This window comes from Piliocolobus tephrosceles, chromosome 13 (genome assembly GCF_002776525.5).
Source record: "Piliocolobus tephrosceles isolate RC106 chromosome 13, ASM277652v3, whole genome shotgun sequence".
Lineage (NCBI taxonomy): Eukaryota > Metazoa > Chordata > Mammalia > Primates > Cercopithecidae > Piliocolobus > Piliocolobus tephrosceles.
The window spans coordinates 53,404,108-53,427,706 of record NC_045446.1 but is presented as its reverse complement, the minus strand read 5'-3'; the positions used below and the strand labels follow the sequence as shown (position 1 = coordinate 53,427,706).

Genomic DNA, 23,599 nt, shown 5'->3' with positions numbered 1-23,599 from the left:
GATCAGTGGATCAGGGTGGGGGCTATGACCAAAGCGCACAGCAAACAGGGGCCCGGCCCAAGTGCCGCTGCCCACGCCGCTGAAGATTCTGGCTGCTCAGCTCATCCTTGGGGCCGGCCCAGGCCTTGCCAACAGCGAGGTGCTGTGCAGACCCTCGAGCACTGACTCTTGGAGAAACACGTCCCACACAGAAGACACCACGGCCCCTTCTATGCTTGCCTTCCAAGGGGCACCTTGCCAAGTCCCAGAGAGGGAAGCAGAAACAGAGGTCTCTGAGACAAAGCGTCCTTCAGAGACTCCCATCTGACATTTCCCAGGCCCGGCCCCGGCCCAATCACAGCCTCAGCACCCTAGAGACTAGAAGTGCGGTGACCCTGTGCCAGAGGCAGCCAAAGTGGCTGCCTGAAGGGATGTGGGAGGGATGGATCACGGCCAAGAGTTGGGTTGGGGGAGGCGAGTGGATGGGACACAACCTCCATGAGAATATCTGAGCCTGTCAGGGGAGTGGAGTATGAGGCCAGGAGAGGAGGGTCCTCTAGAATAGGTAGTAAGGCCATGGTGGGGCATCGCTGAGCAGAGCCCTGACCTGCTCCCTGGAACACATCTGGGGTATGGAGAGAGGAGCCAGGCCTCCCTTTGATGCTGGAGATAGCACTGGCCACCAGCACTGTCTTCCTCCTGTCCCCCTTCTTGACCTCAGCCTCTTTCACTGAACAAACTCTTTCTTCTTCTTTTCTCGGAAAATTTAATTCACAAATATTGCAAAGAAGCCTTCCTTTCCCACATTCAGTGCCTTCCTGGGAAGTTCAGCACCGTGGGAGCAGCCTCGTGTTTTACTAACTACTTCTGCCTGTGGGTTCTGCAGCTGAGATGAGAGGAATAACAACTATCACTTATTTACCATTTGTTTAGTACTGTGCCAAATGCTTTACATGCCTAATTTCAGGTCTTCCTGACAAAAGCCCTGAGAGGCAGAATAATTATCCCCATTTTACAGGCTTGGAGACTGAGGCTCAGAGAGGCTGGAAGACTTGTCCAGGGTCACATGGTCAGTAAATGAGTAGTAAGTACTGCCAGGCTGGGAACCCAGGAGGGTCTGCCCCCTTCACGTTCCTCACTAGGATGGTGGCCAGCCCCAGCCCCTGCCTATCACAGTGGTGGTGAACTAGACTGAGGGAGCTGGTGGTGCCCTAATGCCTAGGGTGAAGGGTCACCTCAGCAAGCTTCAAAATTAGGTCTGTTTCCTCCGAGGGCCCTCTGCAGAGACACTATTCATTAATCCTTCCATTCAGCAAATATTTAATGGGTGCCTACCATTCTAGGCCGCTGAGATATATCAGTGACTAAACAGAAAAAGATCGTTGCTTTGTAGAGACTATATTCTAGGAGGGAAAGCAGAAAAATAAGTTCCAAAGTATGTGAGAAAGTGATAAGGTTGTATATAAAAATGTAGACAGGGAAAGAGGCTCAGGGGTGGTGGTGAGCTGGAGGCAGACGGCAATTGTAAGAGATGGCCAGGGAAATCCTCAATCAAAATTGAGATCTCAGCAAGGACAAAGAGGAAGGGAGGAGGTGGCCCAGGGCAGAGGTCAGGGAGTCATGGGCCCGAAGCTTGGGGTTAGCGGGAGGAGATGAGGTCCAAGAGGTGAGGGTAAGTGGGTAGGGCCTTGTGGCCACTGAACAGACTTTGGCTTTTTATTTTTTTCTTGAGATGGAGTCTCACTCTGTCACACAGGCTGGAGTGTAGTGGCAGGATCTTGCCTCAGTGCAACCTCTGCCTCCCAGGTACAAGTGATTCTCCCACCTCAGCCTCCTAAGTAGCTGGGATTACAGGCATGCACCATCACGCCTGGCTAATATTTGTAGTTTTAGGAGGGATGAGGTTTTGCCATGTTGGCCAGGCTGGTCTCAAACTCCTGACCTCAGGTGATCTGCCTGCCTCAGCCTCCCAAAGTGCTGGAATTACAAGCAAGACTTTGGCTTTTAATCTGAACGACAGGGCCAGCCATTGCAGAACCTGACTGACAGGTTAACCAGGTCACTCTGGGTAGTGCTGTGTTGGGCACAGCATTGCAGGAAGGAAGGAAGGGACACTTGTTAGCCAACTTCTGTCCTCACTCCCAGGGTCCAACCTGCATCCTCTGGGCCAGTCTCATGGCCTTAGGCTGGGGCTTCATGCAGAGACCTGGGCTGGCCCCTCCCTCTGTGGAGGGCACAGTCACTTGGTTCACCAGCCCTGTCATCTACATTATTTGTGTAATACTACAACTACATAATCTGGAAACACACAATACTTTTAATTAAAGAATTTAAATAAGGGCAATTAAACCTGGCAGGAGAGAAGCCATAGCACACAGAGAACTTAATTGGAATGAAAACCAAATTAAATATGGAAACGGCAGCTAAAAAAAAAAAAAAAAAATCAAAAGTTGAATGTATAGTATTTAGAAGGCTGATAATAATTCCTACAGCCAGGTTCCCACCTCCCAGCCTAATTCCTTCTCCTCCTGGGCCTCTCAGGAATAGGAACTGGAAAGGCATGAGCAGAAGCAACGAACCTAGGACTCTGTGCCTTGCCTTGGCCATGTGACCCCAGGAAAATGGCTGAGCCACTCTGGGCTTCAGTTTCCTCAATTACAAAAGGAGACAGAGCATGCTGGGGCACTCAATTTGTGTCTCAACATAGAGAACTATGTGTAGACTGGGACGTGTGGAAGCCACAGTCCATGAGCCTCTTGGGCACCGAGGAGCAGATCCCAGGTTATTACACAGCCAAGCACTTCTCTGCCTCAGTTTCCCAAGTGTGTGTCTGTGGTGCCTACGTGTGGAACAGCTAGCACCAGACTGGCCTGTTCCTCCTGGAATGTAAGAGTTAGAGTTGCCTGGGGGCTTGTTAAAGTATAGGTCACTGCCCCTCTCACTTCTGATTCACTAGGTCGGAGATAAGGCCTGAAAATGTGTCTTTTAAAGTTCCCAGGTGCTGTTGCATTGGTGGTGTTGGTCTGGGACCACACTTTGAGACCACAAGCTATGACCCCCTTTCAGGAAAGGGTTGGGCCCAGCTGGTCGCTTGCACCCTGAGGTAGAACATCTGGAATATTTGGGTTAAGCTCAGGCTGGTCTTACTTTTGCAATCAAGGAGTTCACAAGGATGCTTGTGTGTACTAACTCGTGGATTCCAAAGACTTCTCTGCTTATTTCAGAATTCCCATTCCACTTTCCTTTTTAATTAATTTTCCATGGGCAAGCCGCCCAGTGGGTCTTTGGCTTTAAGCATGGTGAGCTCAGGAGTTTCTAGGTTAAGTAGTTTATGATTAGTAATCAAATACTTCAAAGCATGTGTGGGACGTTACAGCTAGTTAAAGAAACCCTGAGATTAAGTCCCTTTTTTGGTAGAGTTAAGTGGTCTTTTTGTATTATGAATACTCAGCACCTGATTTACTAGTAAAGCCTTTCGTGTTTTTTTTAAGTGCTTGGGTGTTCTCTTTCTTAGTCTCACCTTTGAGTGAGATTCTGCCTGGGGCTTGTTGTGTGAAGGGCCCCTTGGACTGAAGGTGGGGTAACAGGAACATCAAGTGCAAAAGCACAGGCGGAGAGGGCTTATGGAGACAGCACGATGGCTGGAGGGAGCTTGCTGAAGAGGTAGGGATCCAGCCAGTTCACACATATTTGTGACCGGTTCAGCAGGGAGGCCCCAGCCCCAAACTCCCATTGCAGTGATCCACTGATTTTCCAGAGGCAGGACAAGGGACCATGGTATGGTGGTTTAAAGCATGGACCCCAGAGGCAGGATTCCCAGATCTGATTTTTGACAAATTACTTAATCTCTCCATGCCTCAGTTTCCTCCTCTATAAAATTGGGGATAGTTATAGTAAGTACCTTATGGCACTATCATAGGGATTAAGTAACATTTATAAAACAGAGTAGTACAGGGCACATAGTAAACATCATATAAATGTTTGAGCAATACATTTTAAAATCTCACCCAGGTCTGGGTAGTGGGGAGCTGAGCCGTCACACCTAGTCCTGGTCCCTGATATCTGTGGGATGAGGGGGAGGAGGGAAGTGCTGACTTTCATAAACCAAAAATAACTAATAGTACATCCAAGGCCTAAACGAAGCTTTGTCGGTCCCTCAAAACTGGACAGTTCCACACTTGCCCCTTCATATGACATGGAAATGAAAGGCTGATTTATTCAGGAGCCATAATGAAATACTCGATTATTGTCTCTTCTTTTCAACACAAAAGGTTCTCCAAGTTGGACTTGCTGACAGCACTTGGGGATTGGAGCAGGAGAAAGTCAAGGACTCCTCCTCCTCCAGCATGGGGAGATTCTTTGGCAGAATTAGTGGTGTTCTCTGGAAAATGTGCTCTGCAAATAGATTCGTCTTTGCATGTGTTACTTATCTTGCATCAGATTATCAAATTAGACCTCATATATCGAGCCAATTGTCCCTTGACAGGCAGCTTTGGCTAGGGGCTCAGTCTCTTCCAGGCAGTCTCATCTAGTCTTGAAAATCTCTCCTTTCCTGGCATTAACAGACATCTCTGTGGCTATCCGCAATGCTCCCCACTTGGAAAATGCATCAGTGCTGCTCTGAGAATGAAGCAAGCACAGGGAGCTGGGGTGTGGCATCTGCCTTGCATGCCCTTGAACTCCCAGCTGGGCCTTGCCAGCGTTCCTGCCAAAGAACCCAGAGTATGAGGGCAACATGAAAGACAGTCTGAACACCCTGAGATTTCATCAGAGCCTCCTGTTTTAAAAAATACTCATTTAAATTTGCACTCCACTTCATGCAATATGCGTATCTGTTTTACTATAAAATATTTCCACCTCCCTCCTCCAAATCTGAGGTGGTCGGAAGAAGTGTGTGTTTATGCCATAAGTTTGAGAATTCTACACAATGCATGTCTGCACGTGGAATGCGCTACCACCTAAAAGTGTTCACTGCAGGAATGGGGATTTTCCAACTAAGCAGGAGCCTTGGACTATTAACATGAAATTTTCTTGAAATACTGTAGTATGACTTTATTTTTTCTTCAGTGAGCATGCATATATCCAAGGACAATCACTGGGGTAGGATTTTGTTCATCTTTGGGGCTCCCACAAACCTAGCTCAAGACCTTGCACACAAAGGGCCTTTGGTTAAGATTTGTGAATTTTTAAAAAAGACTCCTTCATTTGATCAACAGCATGCTGGGTGCTGCCTCTGTCTCTGGCTTTTCATTAGGTGCTGGAGATACTGAAGTGTGAGACACAGTCCTCCCCTCTAGTCTGTTAGCTGATGGAAGAAGAGAGGGACATGGGTTGAAATAATGGGTAAATGATGCCATGAAGTGTGATTAAGAGGATTAAGAGTATCATTCTCGAATTTGTAATGTTTTGTATTCAGGCTGGCCCAGTGAGAATTCTAGGTGGAAAAAACCCTTCTCAGGGTTTGCCATCTAACTTCAGGAGCTTAGAATTACAGAATTTCAGAGTCCATACACCCTTAAAAATCACCCAGCCCAACTCCATTGAGAGCTGTAGAGCCTTTGACAACCTGCTGATGGTCCCCTGAACTCACCACCTGCCCAAGCCATCAGCCTCATCGACAACTCTATGAAAAAGCAGCTCAATAAATTGCTCCTGATTTCCCCCTGCTGGTCCTCTCAGGGCTACACAGGACAAGCCTGCTGAGCCCTTGCCCACAGCAGCCCTTCAGATATCTGCAGGTAGAACACTGACCCTCCTGAGCTATTTCTGGTCTTAAATAGTCCTCAATTCTTTAACCATGCGTTCAAACATACAGATGGGCTTTCAGAAAGTGGGAGCTTGGAGGAACACATCATGACAATAGCCTTCCTAGAGCAAGAATCTCTTCAATAACATCTTTGAACAGAGGACTCCCTCTAACATTAGGCTATTATAAACCATTCAAAGAAATAATGGTAGTTGCAGGTGGAGAGGTGGCCTTGTTACTACCGAGAGCCAGTCCTCTGCTTTGCTTGACAAGTATCCTGCCACAAAGTTCTTCTCTGTAGTGACCTGATATCTGCCTCTTCCCTCTCCCTCCTCTGGTCCAGGGGTCATTGACCAAATGCCTCTTTCACAGAAACCCATCACTGAATCCCAGAATCCCCCAAATCTCAGTATGGAGACTACTCTCAGAAGGTTGAAAGACACATACTTAATGCATATGAACCTATCATCCCAGTAGTTTTGGAAGTTTTTTAATCCTGGAGGAATCACCAATGGGAAAAATCACTGAAGGCAACAACTACCACTTTTAATATTAATGAAGTTTTTTCATGTGCTGATGTGGGAGGCGACGGCTGTTTAGAGATGGGTGTGTAGCTTGAAGGAGGCAATTCTGCCTGCCCACCAAATGTTCTCAAACACAGGGCTGGCAATGGTCCTATATTAAGAACCACTCCACCACCCAACCACCATCATTAAACCATCACTGTGCAACAACCTGCTGAAATGTCTCCCAAAGTCCTCCCTGATAGCTATCTGTCCCCACACCCCTGTGGCATCCAAGTCCTCCCATCTCTTCCCGGAACAATGGAACATTCTCCTCCCTATCTGGCTTCCCTGTTTCTAGCCTCTTTCCTTCTGATCCACCCCGCTTTCAGCTGCCAGGGGGATTTTGCACACCCCACCATGGAAATCTACTACTTAAGAACCTTCCCCATTCTTTCCTTCTGCTTTTAAGGTGAAGTCCATCTTCTTGGTACGGCTTTCAACTACCATTATCTGTTCTACGTGACTTATCTCCTTCTTGCCCCATCAAAAACTCCAAATTCTACCCACACCAGACAATGGATTCCCACTCCTAAAATATGCTTGGCTGTTTCATGCCTTTGCTCAAGTGAGCTTCTACTTGGGATGTTCTTTCTACGCTTGGAAACTGTCTCTGCAACCTTTAAGATATAAATCAAACAAGCCTCCTACGTGAAGCCATCTCTGAGTTCTGCAGACCAAGTCGGTCATCCCAGGCTCTCAGAACACAGCACACCCCTTGGTTTCTGTTCTTATTCGGTTCTGTTGTGTTTACATGCCCATGAGCTCCTTGAGGGCAGAGGCTGTGTCTGATTTATATCTGCATTCCTCCTGTCCAACCCCCATGCTCAATAAATGTTTGATGAACAACTAAAGGAAGGACTGTTCATCATTGGAAAATTGCTCATCAGAGCCCTGAATATCAGCGTTGCCAAGAGATGTTTTCATCAAATCCAGTTTCTCAGTGTCAGTATCTAATGCTGTCCTGGTTCAGCCTGAAGTATTGCAAATTCAGAAGAGCTTGCGGGAGTTAGAGGAAATGTATTTTATTTGTTAAGCAGAAAATCAGGGTATGAGATGGAACACCAAGATATGCAAATGCCTATCTTCTTTGTAGGAGAACCTGGGAAAACACACCAGATTATTTTAAAATTAATTCAGTCCGAGTGTCTGTGGAGCTTAAATGTTGTCCTCAGGAGAATAAATAGTGCATAATGTGAAACGAGAAAGGAGATTTGAAATGCACCCAGTAAAAGCTCCTTTCAGTCCAACTTCTATACCAGAACATCCTAGTTGGTAGGATCTGAATGCAATTTGCAAAGATTAAAACCTGTTGCAAGAAAATTAGCCCAAGCACAAGACTTTAATCATTTAAGAGGCTCCTGGCTTCTTCAGGTCTTGTCAACAGCAACTCCTCACCAATGAGGTCCTGAGGAGAGATTCCAGTTGACTTGATAAATATTGATCATTTTTCAGTAAGCAAAACTTTCACATATATTAATTATTAAATAGCAAGTGAGAGTGGCTGCTCTGGGTCTGCAAACTAGGAATTCAAAAAAAATAATATTTCCAAACGGTTTCCTTTTATAGAATGATCAAAGATATGGTTGCCAAAGCACTCTGGGGAGTTTTAATTAGACATATGCCAAAGTGGCTGAAAACTGCCCAGTCACTGAAGAGCTGTGTGCCACAGATGCCTGCTTTGTTGATTTTTATGTCTGTTTAAGCAGGAATTGTGTGGGGCTGCCTTTTCAAGCCATGCCCTGGGATAAGGGAAGGAGGGAGCTGGAACTTGGGGTGACTTTGCCTCAAGAATGCCCATTTTACAACAGTGTTTCATTCTCTACCATAGCCAGGATGGACAGGCAAGATGGGAGGCATGGGGAGGGCTGGCCACAGCCCCAAGGCATCTAGGTGTGCACAGGAGACGAGGCTGAGTTACTCCAGTGGGGACTTCAGAGCATGGGTGGGAAGGACTCTGTGAGGGCTGGAAAGAGGGTAGAAGTGTCTGGGTGCAGGTCTTGGATGTCAAAGCAGCCTGGGCTTCAGATTCAGCCAGTGAATCTACCACTCTCAGGCCATGTGATCTTGGAGGGTGACTTCATCTCAATGTCTCATCTTGGAGGTGGGCTTGCTGTGCTATTAACATCAAACTGTATAAGGCTGAATGCAGAAAGGCTGAGGCTCACAGGCAGAGGAGTCTGAAGAGGGCTGATGCTTACTTCAGTTCAGGAACACCCATGTCTGGATGATACCAAGTCCCCAGGGCTGCAAGTGCCTGGCAGGGCTGTGGCCTCCAGGGGCTATTCCAGGACAGCCCAGAGGCCACTGCTCATCCTCCTCCTGCAGTAATCTGAAGCAGTACTCTTGTCTATCAGAGGACTCCTGGTGGTGCCTGTCAACATTTCCAGCCCACATCACCAAAGCTGAGCCCGTAGGATTGGCCTTAGAGCCTGTGCTGAGAGGAGATTTTGGGGGAGGACGCAGGCCATGAAGACCCCAGGGTCATGGAGGAGAGGGAGGAAGAAATGGCTAAACTTTCAAACTGCATCTCAACCTCCTGCTAACTCTTCATCCTGCCTCTTTCCTTTTCTAGAATCTCTCCTAATCCAGCTTCACAATCCCTGCCAGAGGAGGCTTTCAAAATCCTGGACCTAAACATGACCTGGGGTTGCACATCCTCATCATCTCCCATAGAACCAAATCCACCAGGTCCTGTGGCCTCCAGGCCTGGTCCAGTTGCCCTTCTAGGCTCTTCGGCCACTCCCCACTGTGCCCTCCAGGATTGGCCACCCTCTGACTCCTGGAAGCTCCCTGAGCACGGCCTGCTTTTGATGTCTCACAACTTTCACACCTGCTGTTTCCTCTCCCTGGAATGCCCTTTACTCCTTCCAAAGAGACCAGGCTCCCAGGTTCTTAACATTCATTCCTAGTTAAGCACATTGTCTTCTGAGAAGCCACCAGCCCTGCCCACCCCTAGCTGCACCACCACCAACTTCCTGCACTGTTCCATTCACAGAGGGCAGGGCAAGCTGAACCCAGAGGCCCCGCAGGTCTGGCTGAGGGCAGTAGAAAATGGTCCCTTGTGACTCACATAGACCCTGAAGACAGTCTCAGGCATGAAGCCCATTTCACCCCAGCAAAGTCAGCCCCACTCACCTCCACGGAGTCCGGAATATGCACTTAGGATGCTGCTGTCTCCAACCTACAAGCCTATTTTGCACCTAGTCCATCTTGAGAAACGGCAGCCATCCCTCACCAGGCACGTACCTAACTGTCCTCCCACACCACACACCCCAGGCCTCCCTCTGCCTCTCAACTTGGAGGAAAGGAGGGAAATGTAGCCCCATCCTCTGTCCCCTGAGCTGGAAATCTGGCAGAGGAAAGTGATGAAGGCTTCTGCCAGGCACAGTGTCGAGTCAGCAGCAGCTCCCAGCTGGGGCATCTGGTGTTTCCACAGAGAGGGAGGTGGGAGGACGAACACCCTGTGTCTCAAGCCTCAGCCCTGACCTCTGGCCTTCTCCCACATGGCCACTTCCAACATAACTTCAGTGTTGAAAAGAAAGAATTGGAACTATTTCATGACTAATGACCAACAGGAGCACCTTGGGCATGTTCGTTAACTTCTCTGTGACTCAGTTTCCTCAGCTGTGAGGTCAGGTGGTACCTATCACATCTGGTTGTGGTGAGGATTAAATGAGTTAATATATGCCTGACACACAGTAAGTACTATATGAATGTTAGCTGTTATTCCTATTGGGACAGAACTTTATAGTTTACAGCACATGCCAAAGGTTACATAGACAGGAAGGGGCAGGAGCCATGAGTCCTTTGCATGAGTTCCCTTTCATTGAAACCCCGACACTTTGCAGAGCGAGCTGGGACTCACAGGGTTGCCACCTGCATCCTCCACCTGCCCTCGGAAATGCTCCCATTTATTTCCTGGGCTCCTCTCCACCATCTGCTTTCCTGTGTTCACACAGCCCTGGTTGAGGCTCTTGGTTCTGCTTTCTAACTAGCTCCTAAGTCCATGACCTTGTTTTGAACTTGCAGCTCAGTATTGACCTTCACCGTTTATTTAGGACCTAAGAGTCTCTGTCAGTCCTCTAACTCTGCACACCCACACCACAGTCAAAGGTGCCCTATGCCCATGGAATATGATGTAGCTGGGACTCCCCTTACCAGCACCCTTTCTACAGAGAGAGTAACTGGACGCCAGGATTGGAATGAAGGTATAGCCAGCTTCCAAAATTCCTTGCAGTGCCCCCAGCAGCCTCCATCCTTACCAGGGGAGAAGCAGCTTGCCGGGAGGCTGGAGTCAGGAGCTCCTGCCACTCAGTCCCATGAATACAGGTGTTCCCTCCTGAACTTCCCTGGGAGTGTCCACCATGTACAGCCCCAGGCAGCCCTGAGGCTCCACAACCCCATGGGCTCCCTCACTTCCTGTTATTAACACTTTACCTGCTCCATCTGGGAGGCAGGCATCCCTATCCGTGGGTGAAAACGGATCCTACCTTAGCAGATTCCCTGGTGACTAGGAGACCTCTGGGAAGAGGCAGAAGTTCTCCTCAAAGCTAGGCATCTAGATCCTTGGCCACCATTCTATAATGGGAGCTATGAGGGGCCAGTGAAGAGCAGGAAGTCAAATATGGGCCCCTGAATTAACAGAGACTTAATAAAGGAATGTCCCACGGTCACTAGTGTGAGGACTGCCTTTTGCCAAATGGCCCCAAGATGCTGCCCAGCAAGGAAACTTCTTCTCCCAGAGTGACCCAATACTGGGCAGAAGGCAGAGAGGGTTGCAGATCAGAGACCAGCACTGTCTATACCTGGGAGACAGGGGGCTCCATCTCATGAGCAGAGGCTTGTATAGGAGAAATGTGAAGGTTTAAAGTCAGAAAGACCTGAGTTTAAATCCCAGCCCCACCCCTAGCTGTGAGACTCTGGACAGGGGACGCCCCTCTCTGAGCCTCAGTTTCCTTATATCTAAAAATTAAGTACAATAATAAAATCATTATAATAAAACACCAACAATAATCAACTCCCTCAGAGCCAATATCACAGGGATCAATAGTTAACACACGAGACCCACGGCACATGGTAGGTGATCAGCAAACCCTGAGAAGCAGCCTGGAGCCACAGCCTCATTACTGCCAGTCTCTCTCCTTCCTCTCTCCTCCATCCCCTCCCTGGCCCCTAAGGCCACGCTCCTCGTTTTCCAACACGGCTGCCACTGTGCCCGGGCTTGGGTTGCTACCTGAGAGAACTGCCAGTGAAGCTTCATCCTCTTGGCTTTGGCGTAGCTGCACTCGATGAGCCGGGGCCGGCTATTGACGTCCACCAGGCACCGGTTGTCATCGTCATCCACCGTGGGGCTCAGGATGCCCACATGGATCTGCTGACTGCTCGTGTAGTACACGTTCTGGGGGTGGAGGGAGGGAGAGAGTGTGGATAAATGCCAATGGCCACAGAGACAGGAGGGTAGGTAGTGATTCTCCTGGGCAGCTGGCAGAGAGGCCACAGTTAGGGAAGACCCTGGAGTCTTCACATCCAGTGGCCTTCAGATTATTTTCTATTGCAATAGACAAAAAGAAACCCTTTTACATTATGATCCAGTATAGTGTTTGGTCCACCTGTATAACTACAAGAAATAAAACACCCTTACATATGTAATATACACTGATTTCTATTCTAATCTTTCATTGGAAAACATTGGTCATAACCTTTTAAATTTATTTCTTCACCCAGTTTACAAACCCCTCTTTTTTTTTCAGAGATAGAATCTTGCTCTGTTGCCTAGCCTGGAGTGCAGTGGCGCATCTCGGCTCACTGCAACCTTCCACCTCCCAGGTTCAAGTGATTCTCCTGCCTCCACCTCATGAGTAGCTGGGATTACAAGTGTGCACCACCATGCCTGGCTAATTTTTGTATTTTTAGTAGAGACGGAGGTTTTACCATGATGGTCAGGCTGGTCTCAAACTCCTGACCTCGTGATCTGCCTGCCTTTAATCCACTATTTACAGATTCCCCGATTTCCTCCCTTCATAAATATTTCATGTCAGATACTGTGCTTTGTCAGAGCAAATAGCCTGGACCGCGCCTTCAGGAAGCACAGAGTCTCGTGGGATGGGAGGTGTGTAACACATAATTTCCATGCACACTAAGACTGTGCAGAGCAGGAGGTGGCAAACTTTTTCTTAAAGGGTAGGTTGACAAATATGTTTGGTTTTGTGGGTGTGCTGGGGAGTCTCCAAGACCACCCCTCAGCTAGATGATTTTCTATGGGGACTCACAGGACTCAGCACATAACTGTACTTACTGCTATGATTTATGACAGCAAAAGGATACAAAACAAACCCAAAAGGAAAAGGAAAAAGAAGAAAGGCTCCTGGACAAAGCCCAGGGAAACCAGGTCCAAGCTTCCAAGGGTCCCCTCTCGGGGGAGTTGCACAGGACATGCTCAATTCCTCTGAGCTGTGACAACACATGAGAAATGCTGTCTACCAGAGAAGCACATTAGAGACACAGCACTCAGGGTTTTTACTGGGGGCTGTCAAATAGGCAGCCTCTGCCTGGTATGCACCAAAACCCCAGACTTCCAGAAGGAAAGTGAGTGGCAAACCTAGGCTGTTTTGTTTGTATAATCAGATTAAGCACAGAGAGCCACTCTTATCAGTTCTGCTGGGAATCCTGAGACCCAGGCTCTTGGATGCCAACCTCGTAAGCAAGCCTTTCAGAGGACAGCAGCCAGGCCCGCTCTGCAAACTCCTTTCTACACAGAGGACCATACAGCCTCTGAAAACTCACTCTCCTACTGTAGTGCAAACACATCCCAGAAAAAAAAAAACATAAACAAATGGCTGTGTTTCATGAACACATCATTTACAAAAGTAGGAGTCTCCCATGGGCTGTAGTTTGGGCCTGGTCTAGGGGAAAGCCACGTGACTCTTGGCCTTCAACATTTTCAGCAACTTCCCTTAGCCGTGATCCGTGGTTCCCAATCAGGGCTCCAAGTGAAAAGTCTTAGGGTTCTGTGAACTCTTCTCCTCACATTGCTAAAGGCATTAACATGCTGCCACCCTCATCATTAGTGCCCCCCTGCCCCAGTGTTTAGGCCCCAGAAACAAATCAAGATACCACACTTTTCCACTTTAGGTTAGAATATTCAGGGTGTTCTCTCTGGTTATCTTGACATGTTCCAAAATTCTTATTGGCAAATATTTTTGATCAATTCAAAATGGCAAAATGATGTATGTTTTGCTTTAGTAAAAGAGGATGGTTGACAAGTACTTTTTAACCCTGTGTGCCAGGCCATAAAAAGGACAGAAGTGGAAAGAAAGCAGTGTGGATGAGGAGGGCGAGTAAGGGTGGTCCTTCATGGCAGATTCTTCCTGATGCTCAGAAGTCTCTTTAGCCTCTTGGGAGGGGGTGGAGGGCAGGCAGGGTGTTCCCTTAGGAACAGTCAAGACTTCAACAGGAAAGAGATGACCCATTTTAATAGGGAGAGACCTGAGGAGTGTGTAATAAAGGCACCATTTTCAAAGGTGGGGGTGGGGTGTCAGGGAACCACAAGGGATAGGATGGTTCCCTGGGGAAAGTAACGAGAAGCTGTTAGTACCCCTATGCCCAGCGGAATGAGAGGACAGAGCTGTCACCAGAACCTGTAAGAGAAAAGTCATGGAGAGAAAGCTGACAGGGCTTGGGGGTCATGGCAAGTGATGCTTAACAAACACCCCAAGTTCACTCTTTCCTCCCCACTTCAATCTCGTACTAGGTCAGGCCATTGGCAGAACCCAACTGGAAACCAGAGATTTCCATTGAAACGTTGCATAAAGTCAGCCTCTCAGGGTGGAGGGAACTGGGTTGAGAGTGTGTCTAGAGGGAGGAGGAGAAGACGCTCATTACAGCTAAGATCTGCTCTCTGTGGTCACCTTACAAGTTATCAGGTTTGGCAAATCCATGGAAATTGACATCAAAATGACTAAAATGACTGAGTCTTCCAATAACAAAGGTGAAGGATTTACAGTGACCAAAGTTCTGAGCAGAGGCCAAATGTAGGATGCCCAGCTTCGACGTGGAAATGTAACCAGAACAAGAGGCAAGGGGAGCCTCTTCAAAGCTATGCTGGGCAAGGGGCGGTTTGCTCATCGGAATCCTGAGACTGTCCATTGTGTGGCCTGGATTTCCAAGTCACCACCAAACAAAGCTGATGTCCTGTGGCTTCTAGTTTATTGGAGTTGAGGGAGAACTTGGCAACTGGTAGGATGTAGAAAGTCAAACAGCCATAGAGTTAGGCATCACCTCTATTCAACTAACAAGTAATCTCTAAGTTGGGATCTAGGGTTACAGAGATGAGAAAATCCATGGTCCCTGTCCTGGAGAAGCCATGCCACTTCAGGGAAACCAACAATGTATCAGGAAATAATGACCCCAAGCACATGAATATGAGAAGTGCCCCTACTTCTTGCACTCACCTACCCCAACTCTCACTACTTTGAAAATAGAAACGAGAACCCACCGCGTCCAGAAAGCCTGCCCTGAATATTCAACTGTGTGGGGCCTCAACCTGCCACCTGGGCCTCTCACCAAAAGGTGCACACCTGTTTATGCCCTTGCGTTGAATGCACTGTGACCTCCTGAGGACACTGTAGCTCTTAATCTCCCTGCATGCCAGGACCCAGATTTCCTAAGGTTTAGGGATGTGGGCTGTAAGACAAGGACAGCAAGGGAGCCAGTCATTCCCATGTTTTTCTTCTTCTCTGTCATCAGAGCCTGGTTCTTGTCTCCGGAGCAGACTTGGCAGACACAAGTGGCTACTCAGGTAACAGCTGAAATCAGTTTTATCCACTTAGCTGCTCTGAAGAGTTTAGGGAGAGGCCAGGAGAAACGTGTGCACTTACTATCTGGTACAGCTGTCATCAGAGCTGTTTATTGCTCCAGAGTCTGGGAAAATCGTAATAGGGCTGGACAGTTGTTATTTAAAAACAAAACAACAAAGTGCCTTTTGACTGGCATAACCACGAAGCTGGCAGATCACAGAGGGAGGTTTGGCAAAGAGGATTCTCTCAAGTCCTCACGTGGACATCTCAGAAGCCCAGCCTAGTGGATTAAATAAACCAATGGCTTGAACACAAAAAAAGGGAAAAAGTTTTGTACAAGTTGCCCCACTTTCAGTGCCTGCAGGCCCAGCAAGCATAGCTAAGCTTTCTGAGCAATGGAGACTCTGGAAAGTGTAAGGCAAGAAGTGACTTAGAACGGTGGTCCTCAATGGGGGAACGTTACAAACCAGGGGCTATTTGGAATGCCTGGAGACATTTTTGGTTGTCATGATGGTGGGGGTGGTGGGAGGTGTGTAGTGGCTGGTCAGGGATCCCACTCAACATCCTAAATGCACAGGACAGCCCCCCACAGCAAAGAATTATCTAGCCAAAATGTCAGTAGTGCCGCTGTTGAGATACCCCAACTTAGCGTATAATAAAAGCTGACGTGTTTTTACCTCTTACCCTGTGCCAGACATGAAATAACTTACATGCTTTATTCTTGTTTAATCTTAGCAATAACTCTGTGAGGCAGGTACTAATACTATCCCTTACCTTACAGACGAGGAAGCTGAGGCAAGGAGACCATAAGCAATGTTTCCAAAGTCACACGGTTGGTGAGGAGCTGAGATTTACAGCAAGGCAGTTTAACTCCAGAGCTACAGGTGTGACCACTCACCTCCCTCATGCACCTCCCTGGGGTCATTCCAGCTCTAGCCTCCAGGCTGGAGGGGCAGTGGGGAGCCAGGAGAGGACTTCCACTGTGATCCCTTCCAGTCATGATGGGAACCTGGACTAATACAGTACTAGAGAGCTGGAGGGGCCTAGAATAAAAGATGCTACAAAGTTCTGAGACAGCAGCATCCCTCCTGTAACTGGTCCGAGGCTGGGGTAAGCTGTTATCCTGCCTGTGGACGTCTTACAAGCCCCCAGGGCAGAGAAACATCATCCCTGCCCACTCAGCTCCTCCCCAGCTGCCAATGATTTGGCTCATTCTCTACTCAGCCCCACACAGCTCAGCAGGGCTGCAAACCAGATGTCCAGCATTTCATTTTGATGCTTGCAGAAGGAAGAGCAAAATCACCTGCAAGGTGAAAGAATCAACACATCCGTATCCTGGATCTTATGCTAGCAGCATTTTCCTCTCCTCCAGGCCAGGGGTAGGAGCCGTGACTGAGAGCTAACAGCTGGCCAGGGAGACCACAGAACTCTGGTTGCACATTCCTGCCTTCGGAGCCACAGAGTCAAGGCTGGGTAATGTCCCCCAGGGCCAGAGGTTCTCCGGACTCTGTCCCCTCACCTTGGGGAAAGGGCCCCACCCTGTAGGATACCCTGGTCTGAGAGCCTGGCCTCCAGCCCTCCGTAGGAGCCACGCCTCACATGTGTCAAGCCTCACCTGGTGGATGGAAACTGCCACCTGGAGCAGAACAGCCTCAGGAAGGGAAGGAAGAGAAGAAAACATGCACAGTTTTGTGCTCCTAGCAGTCCTCTGCTAGGTGTTTTCCATGCCTGTGGCTACTGCCACTTTTAAGAACAAGGAAACTGAGGCTATGAGAGTTTTAAAAACTTATGAAGACACTCAGGTAGGCAGTTGCTCTCTCCCCTCCCTGCCTAGGGAGAAGTCCCAAGGAAGGCTGAGTTCTGGCAGCTCAGGGCCTGTGGTCCCTTACCCATTCCTCGGAGGGGCTCTCCTCGGCCGCACTGATGGCCACCGCCTCTGCCCAGTCCTGAACTTCAGCTACAGCTGCCCAGGCCTGGGAGCTTGGTCCCAAGGGCCACTCTGAACTCACCCATGAACCAGCGATGGGACTACCAGGGCCGTTCCCACCAGGTTGTCATGCTGAGCTCTGGGGACTCCAAGAAGGGGTCTCAGGGGCCATTGCGGTTGGGGTTCCAGAGTCCCTCTCCCAGCCCCACCACAGCAGATCTTCTTTTGTCTTTTGGATAATTGACTTTCATATAACATTTTCTTTGAACAATAGGTTTTGATGAATTTTAAGAAACCACTTCTCTAAAGCAGGAGGCATCTGTCCAGGAGGAGGATGTTGTGGATGAGGAGGCCTTTGTTACCTTCTATTCCACCAAAGAGCCTTTGCAAACATGCGGACGAGAACCTCAACCTCCTGCCTCCAACCTCCACCAGGCCCCACTCCCTTGCATTCTTTGATATGGCCAATTTACATATTTTTATTTTAAAATTATTTCAGTAGTTTTGGGGGAACAGGTGGTGGACCCAGTACCCAAGCAGTGTACACTGTACCTAATATGTAGTGGTTTTTTTGTTTTTGTTTTGTTAAGACAGTCTCACTGTGTCACTCAGTCTGGGGTGCAGTGGCATGATCTCAGCTCACTGCAACCTCTGCCTCCTGGGTTCAAGCAATTCTCCTGACTCACTTCCCAAGTAGCTGGGATTACAGGCGTATGCCACCCACCCAGCTAATTTGTTTTTATTTTTAGTAGAGGCAGGGTTTCACCATGTTGGCCAGGCTGGTCTCGAACTCCTGACCTCGGGTGAACTGCCTGCCTTGGCCTCTCAAAGTGCTAAGATTACAAGCACAAGCCACTGTGCCTGGCCCTGTTGTGTGTCTTTTATTACTCACTCCCCTCCCACCTCTTCCTCCAAGTCCCCAGAGTCCATAACATAATTTTTACGCCTTTGCATCCTCATAGCGTAGCTTGCACTTTAAGTGAGAGCATAGGATGTTTGGTTTTCCATTCCTGAATTACTTCACTTAGAATAATGGCCTTCAGATCCATCCAGGTAGCTGCAAATGCCATTACCTTATTTCTGTTCATGGCTGAGTAGAAGTCTATGGTATTTACACAACATTTTCTTTATCTACTCGTTGGTTGATGGACATTTAGGATGGTTCTATGTTTTTGCAATTGTGAATTGTGCTGCTATAAACATGCGTGTTCCAGTCTTTTCCATAGAAGGACTTCTTTTCCTTTGAGGAGATACCCAGGAGTGGGATTGCTGGATCAAATTGTTTGGAGATTCCTTAAAGAACTAAAAGTAGAACTACAATTTATGTATTTTTCAATCATCCAATCCCCTCTTCTATCAAGACCTCAATACCTATGTCATGCCTCAGCCTCCGCAGAAATTCTAGAACCTTCACCAAGCTAAATAAAGACTGAGATGCAAAAATCATGGGATGGGCAGAGGAAGAGTCAAGGAGGGCCTCCCAGGCAAATCTAGAACATTGGGCAAAATAGGGTTAGTTACATTACTTAATAATAGACACATTTTCAAGGCACAACTGGAGTACGAGTTCTCTTCCAAACAATGGGCATGTAAATTTGGACCAGCTGTTTTTCCTCCATTAAATGAGGCTTCCTTGGCAACTGTGCTGGCCTATCAAGTAGGTGTCCGTGCAAAATGAGGTATCTTTGGGGCATTTAGCCTCTCCCTGCTGAGCCTCCAGCATGGGGCAGCAGTGATCATCTTGGGCTGAAACTGTCCTGGGCCTGGAGGGTGATGAGGGTTGGAAAGGGAGAGTTATACTGGGACACTGTTTACAAGAGGTTCTAGAACCCATCATAAGGGAGAAAACAACTGAACTGGCCAGGCACTTACACTGGAAATGGATGAACCAGCATCCCTGTCATTTCTTTGGATATTTATCCGTATTCTGGATGGTTGCAGCCCAACAAGGAATTAAGAGCCCAGCTCTCTGAGGGGCTGGGGGACATAACAGGGGAGTGGTGTGACACTGTCTAGGGAGTTAAGAGTTGCATATAACAGGGTGATTGCAAACTTTTAAAATCGGGCGGTTGGCAAAGGTCATTGAAGGCACAGTCAAGCTATGGCCTGGATCTTGCAAGAGGAGGAATATCTGAGAGCAAATGAAATCACAAGACTCACAAGGACAAACTCCTAAATGCAATCAAGCTAAGGCAGGGCTCTCCACCTTGGCTGCACAGCAGAATCACCTGGGGAGCTTTAAAACCTACAAACCACAGTCTCGGGGGCTGGGGCCTGGGCACAGGGATTTATTCCAGGTGATTCTAATGTGCAACTAAGGTTGAAAACCAGCTGGGTTAAGGAGAGTTTGGGAAGTCTAGGAGTAAAATGTTGGTGCAGCACACACCCTTCTGGATTCTAGCTTAAAAGCAATGTCCCTGCAGATAGGGATCTGGCTTGCCCCTACAATGAGAAGGGGGAACTTATCCCTATCTGCAGGGCAAGGACAAGGTAGGCAAGGACCAGGGTATCCATAGGAGGGCAAGAAAAGACCTAGGAGGGAGAGGGCTACCCGTCCAGCTGCAATGCTTCACCCCCTCATCTCTGTGCCCCTGTCTTGAGTCTGATCAATAGGTCTCCAGGTAAGAGTCATGGAAACAGGCAGTATGCCAGACACAGAGGGCGGGAAGAAGGAAGGGAGCCTTGCTTTATTAAATTTCAATTTACAGAGTGCTGGCTGTGACATCCAGAATGTGTATTAGAAATGGGCTTTTTCCTCTTCTTCAAAGAACAAGCTGCAGGCCTCTCTGCAGACAGGCAGGCTGATTTAAGGGTTTGGTTATTGGTCATTAACCCCTTGACACAGAGGTTCATTACAGTGCTGAGGGCCACAGTGTGCTGATGCTAAATCAGAAATGAAGGAGAGTCATTTCCAGAATGATCTTCTGTTCATCAACCACAGCATGAGGTCCATGTGAGGAACGGGAAGCATTTATAAGCACCATTCTCCATTAGTGTGATGACATACATGTGTAAGGCTGGGTTTCTAGCTCAGGGCTTCCTCTGTGAACCCATTTCCCTGGCGGAGGAGGAACAGGTGAGGCTGAGCACAGGCACACGAATCCCTCAACTTTTTGGGGAGAGGTTTATAACTGGAATTCAGCCTATCAGTGAGGAGTTGATCCCAATCAATTCAACAAACAACTTTTGTGCCTCTCAGGTACCGGGGCTGGCCTGGGCATTGGGAAAGCAGAGAGGAGACGGGGAGCCCCTCCCTCAGGGAGTCAGCCTGGTGGAGAGACAGACATGCTGGAGGATGGGTGGAATATGTTCGTGGCCAGCTTACAACAGATGGGTGGGCAGCGTGCTGGGGTGCCCCAGAGCTGGAGTAACAGTCTCTACCTGGGGCTGTCAGTGAGTAATGAGTCTAAAGAGAACACCCTAAAGAGAGAGTAGTTTGCCCAAATATTTGTCAAGGACAAGGGACTTCTAGCGGAGGAAACAGGCAAACACAAGCCACAGAGGCTTGACAGTACAATGCCATTTAAGGAATGATAGTGCCAATGGGATGAGTGGGGAAGAGACTGGGTAGCACCCTGCTGGCCCCCAGGGAGCTGTGACTCAGATCAGTGAGTGCCCCCACTTGTTAGCACATCTGAGGGGCTCTAAGAGTCTTCTGACTCAAAAACATCCAAGGAGCCTGAAAGCAAGCTTGGCCTGGAGGTGCCTCGGTGTGGTTGAGTATAAGACAAAGAATGGGTGCCCCATTTTACTGGGATTGCTGGTGAAGTCTCCCTTTTTCTGCAGCCTCCGGGTCTGTCTCTGGGGACCAACACTTGCAAACTCTCCTGATCTAGGCCTTAGCCCCTCATCCAGATTCTTCTGCCACTGCTCCTCCCTTTCCTCCTCCTGCCCTCTGCATCCCCCAGACCAGCCTGGCTGCCTGGGACAGGCTCCTGCCTCAGTGGCTCTCTCCAGCAAAGTGCCTTGACACAGATGGGTGCTGCAAACAAAAGCCACATCAAGCAGAAACACGCTGCCATGGGACAGATCACAGAGGAGGCCCAATCAATAACAATGGCCAGGGCGGTAGGCCGGGTTCCCGTGGTTGAAGAATTGGACTTCAATTCTTGGCTCAGGGAAAGGATATGCGCAGGATGTGTGCTGCTGTCAGAACAAAACTAGACAGCAAAGAGCCGCAAAGGGCATGGAAAGCGACATTGCACTCGGATATCTCCGGTGCTCTGGAGATGCAGTCATTGTACTCAGTCTTAAAAGGCAGAGAGACTGACAGCCCTCAGTGGCTGTCCTTCAACACACACCTGGCCCATCAGCAACCCTTGAGAAGACCATCATCAGATGTGGAACATAGCAAGGGTGTGGTGGCAATCCCCCTCAGGGCTCAGCCTCTCCTGGATATAGGACAAAGCTCGAGTGACTCCTGGAAAACCCATCCCATTCACTTTGACAGCATAACCTGGTGTGAGCCCTGTTTGTGGCTGTAGCGGATACTGTTAGTGCCTCACCCATGCATCTGGGCACTCCCCAACCCTGGCTGTGTGAACAACCTCCTCTGTTGGCCCCTGCTACCCTCTGCCTGGGGGACTTTTCTTGCTGCAGGAGCTTGCCTTTCCTGTACCTAGCTCCAGAAGCAGCCCCCAACCAATGATGGATGGAAGCTGGCGGACAAATAACCCATCCTTCTTCCTTCTTGGGATAATTTACAGGCCTCCAGAAATCCCCAGCAGCACTGGCATCAGCGGCCCACATTGCTAACCTGTGCATTCACATGCCATTGGTTGTCTTTCTCCCTTGGCTCATGTTTCCACTTCTAGAATTGCCTTCCAGATACATTACTTGTCAAAAACCCTTGTCTCAGGATCTGCTTCTAGAGAAACCTGACTCAAGACAATGCTGGCCCGTGGCTAGCTCCACCTGTGGCCATTATGCCCAGGTCCTCAGCACTGACACTAGATAGAGGCTGAGCCCAAGCCTGTCACTGGACTTGGGCCCTAGCGCAACCTCAGTCAGCAGTGGGGCTCATACACACCAGACTTGGTGCTCCTGAGCCTTCCTTTTGGGGACTCCACATCTGACAGGCCACCTTTCAGTGCAGCAGCCATGATGACACCTGAGGTCCCTGCAAGGCAGACCTGGAGCTCTGAGGAACAGCTACACCCTTCTGACGTGGGTTCATGGGACACCATCACACAAACTTATCTTGCCAATCCTTCTCTGTAGGTGATGAGGTCATCCGGAGATAAGGGACACCTTTGGTAAAAAGCACATTTCATCCTCGCTTTGACCCTCAGGAAGTACCTGCCTCTGGTAATTTAGCACACACCCCTTGGAGGGGCTGCCTGGCTGACAGTGACCCATTTCCTCTGAAGATGGCTCTGCGCTTGGCCCAAATGGTCTATGCTCTGGGACTCTGCCACCCTGCCCATCAGTGAGAATGGAGCTGTTACAAAGAGCCAAGAGGACTTCTCCCAGGAATTTAAAACCTGAAAGAGAAAGACACAGAAAAGTAGCCCTGAAGCTAAGATACATTTAGGGCAACTCTCTAGGGAAGAGCCATGAATTTTACTGCTGAGGCCCCTGGAACTGTCCTAGTTCCTGCCTTTCCCCTCAACCTTTCCTCTGAGTCTAAAAAGGAATGGCCCCAGGTTTTCTCTAAAACATTCACCCTTTGTCTTTACCTTAAGCTACCCAAATTTGTTTTATTGTTGATAATGACCCCCCCCAAATTTACAAATACAGTTAGCTTGTTCATTAGTAAGTTCTCTATGTTCAAGAAATCTCAAACACCTGATATCTGACTACTGGGCTCTATTTTGGAAGGTATTGCTCAAAACACTTCATAGCTGTGTCTGTTGGTCTGCTATAAGCTGTGCCTACTCACACACTCACAAACAGCAAAGAGGGTGCATATCGTATGCACTGAGGAATACTTCCCCTGACCCTCTTTTCACAAACAACAGTCTGCCCACTCTGCATCAGCTTGTGACAGTCAATTCATACTTCTTAACTACTCTAACAGATTGATTTGTTGTTCAAAATAGTCTCTGCCCTCTCCTATGATGCTTCTTCCTGTATTCCCCTCCCTACTGAGCTATTGTACATCCCCACGTCATTAATGTCAGACATGGCCACATGACTAGCTGGAACATGAATGTGAGTGACAGATATCATTCCCAATCAGAAGCTTCAAGAGCACTATGTGATATATCGACTGTCTTTTTGTTCTCTGCCACTGGACCTGCAGCATCCTAGAAAGGAGCTGCCCCTTTGACCCTAGAAAAAGTTGAGATGACAGAGCTGAAGTTGAATGATGACGACCATGTAGCATGAGTAAGAAATAAACACATCTTGTAAGCCACTGAGATGTGGGGACGTCAGTTTAAGATGACTGATAAAAAAACCGACACTAGAGGAGGGGTACTGCCAAACCTTAAAGTATGGGCACTGACTTTAAGGCCAGAGGTAGGTGATGAATAAACCACCACTGGAGGCTGGAAAGATGGTGACCTCATCTAGGCAACCATGAGATGGTTGGTGAAATCGCTTGGTAAGATATAAGTATCTTAGTTGGCCTGCAATATCTTGG

General features: G+C 48.5%; 1 protein-coding gene across 2 annotated transcripts in view; it reads right to left on the bottom strand.

The window, feature by feature from the left end:
• The window catches only part of GALNT18 (polypeptide N-acetylgalactosaminyltransferase 18), a 371,780-nt gene that overhangs the window by 16,422 nt on the left and 331,759 nt on the right, over positions 1-23,599 (bottom strand). For both annotated transcript variants that reach the window (XM_026454004.2, XM_026454005.2), the window contains one exon: positions 11,525-11,689. In XM_026454004.2, the coding sequence (XP_026309789.1) occupies positions 11,525-11,689 (165 nt within the window). The remainder of the gene's footprint in view (positions 1-11,524; positions 11,690-23,599) is intronic.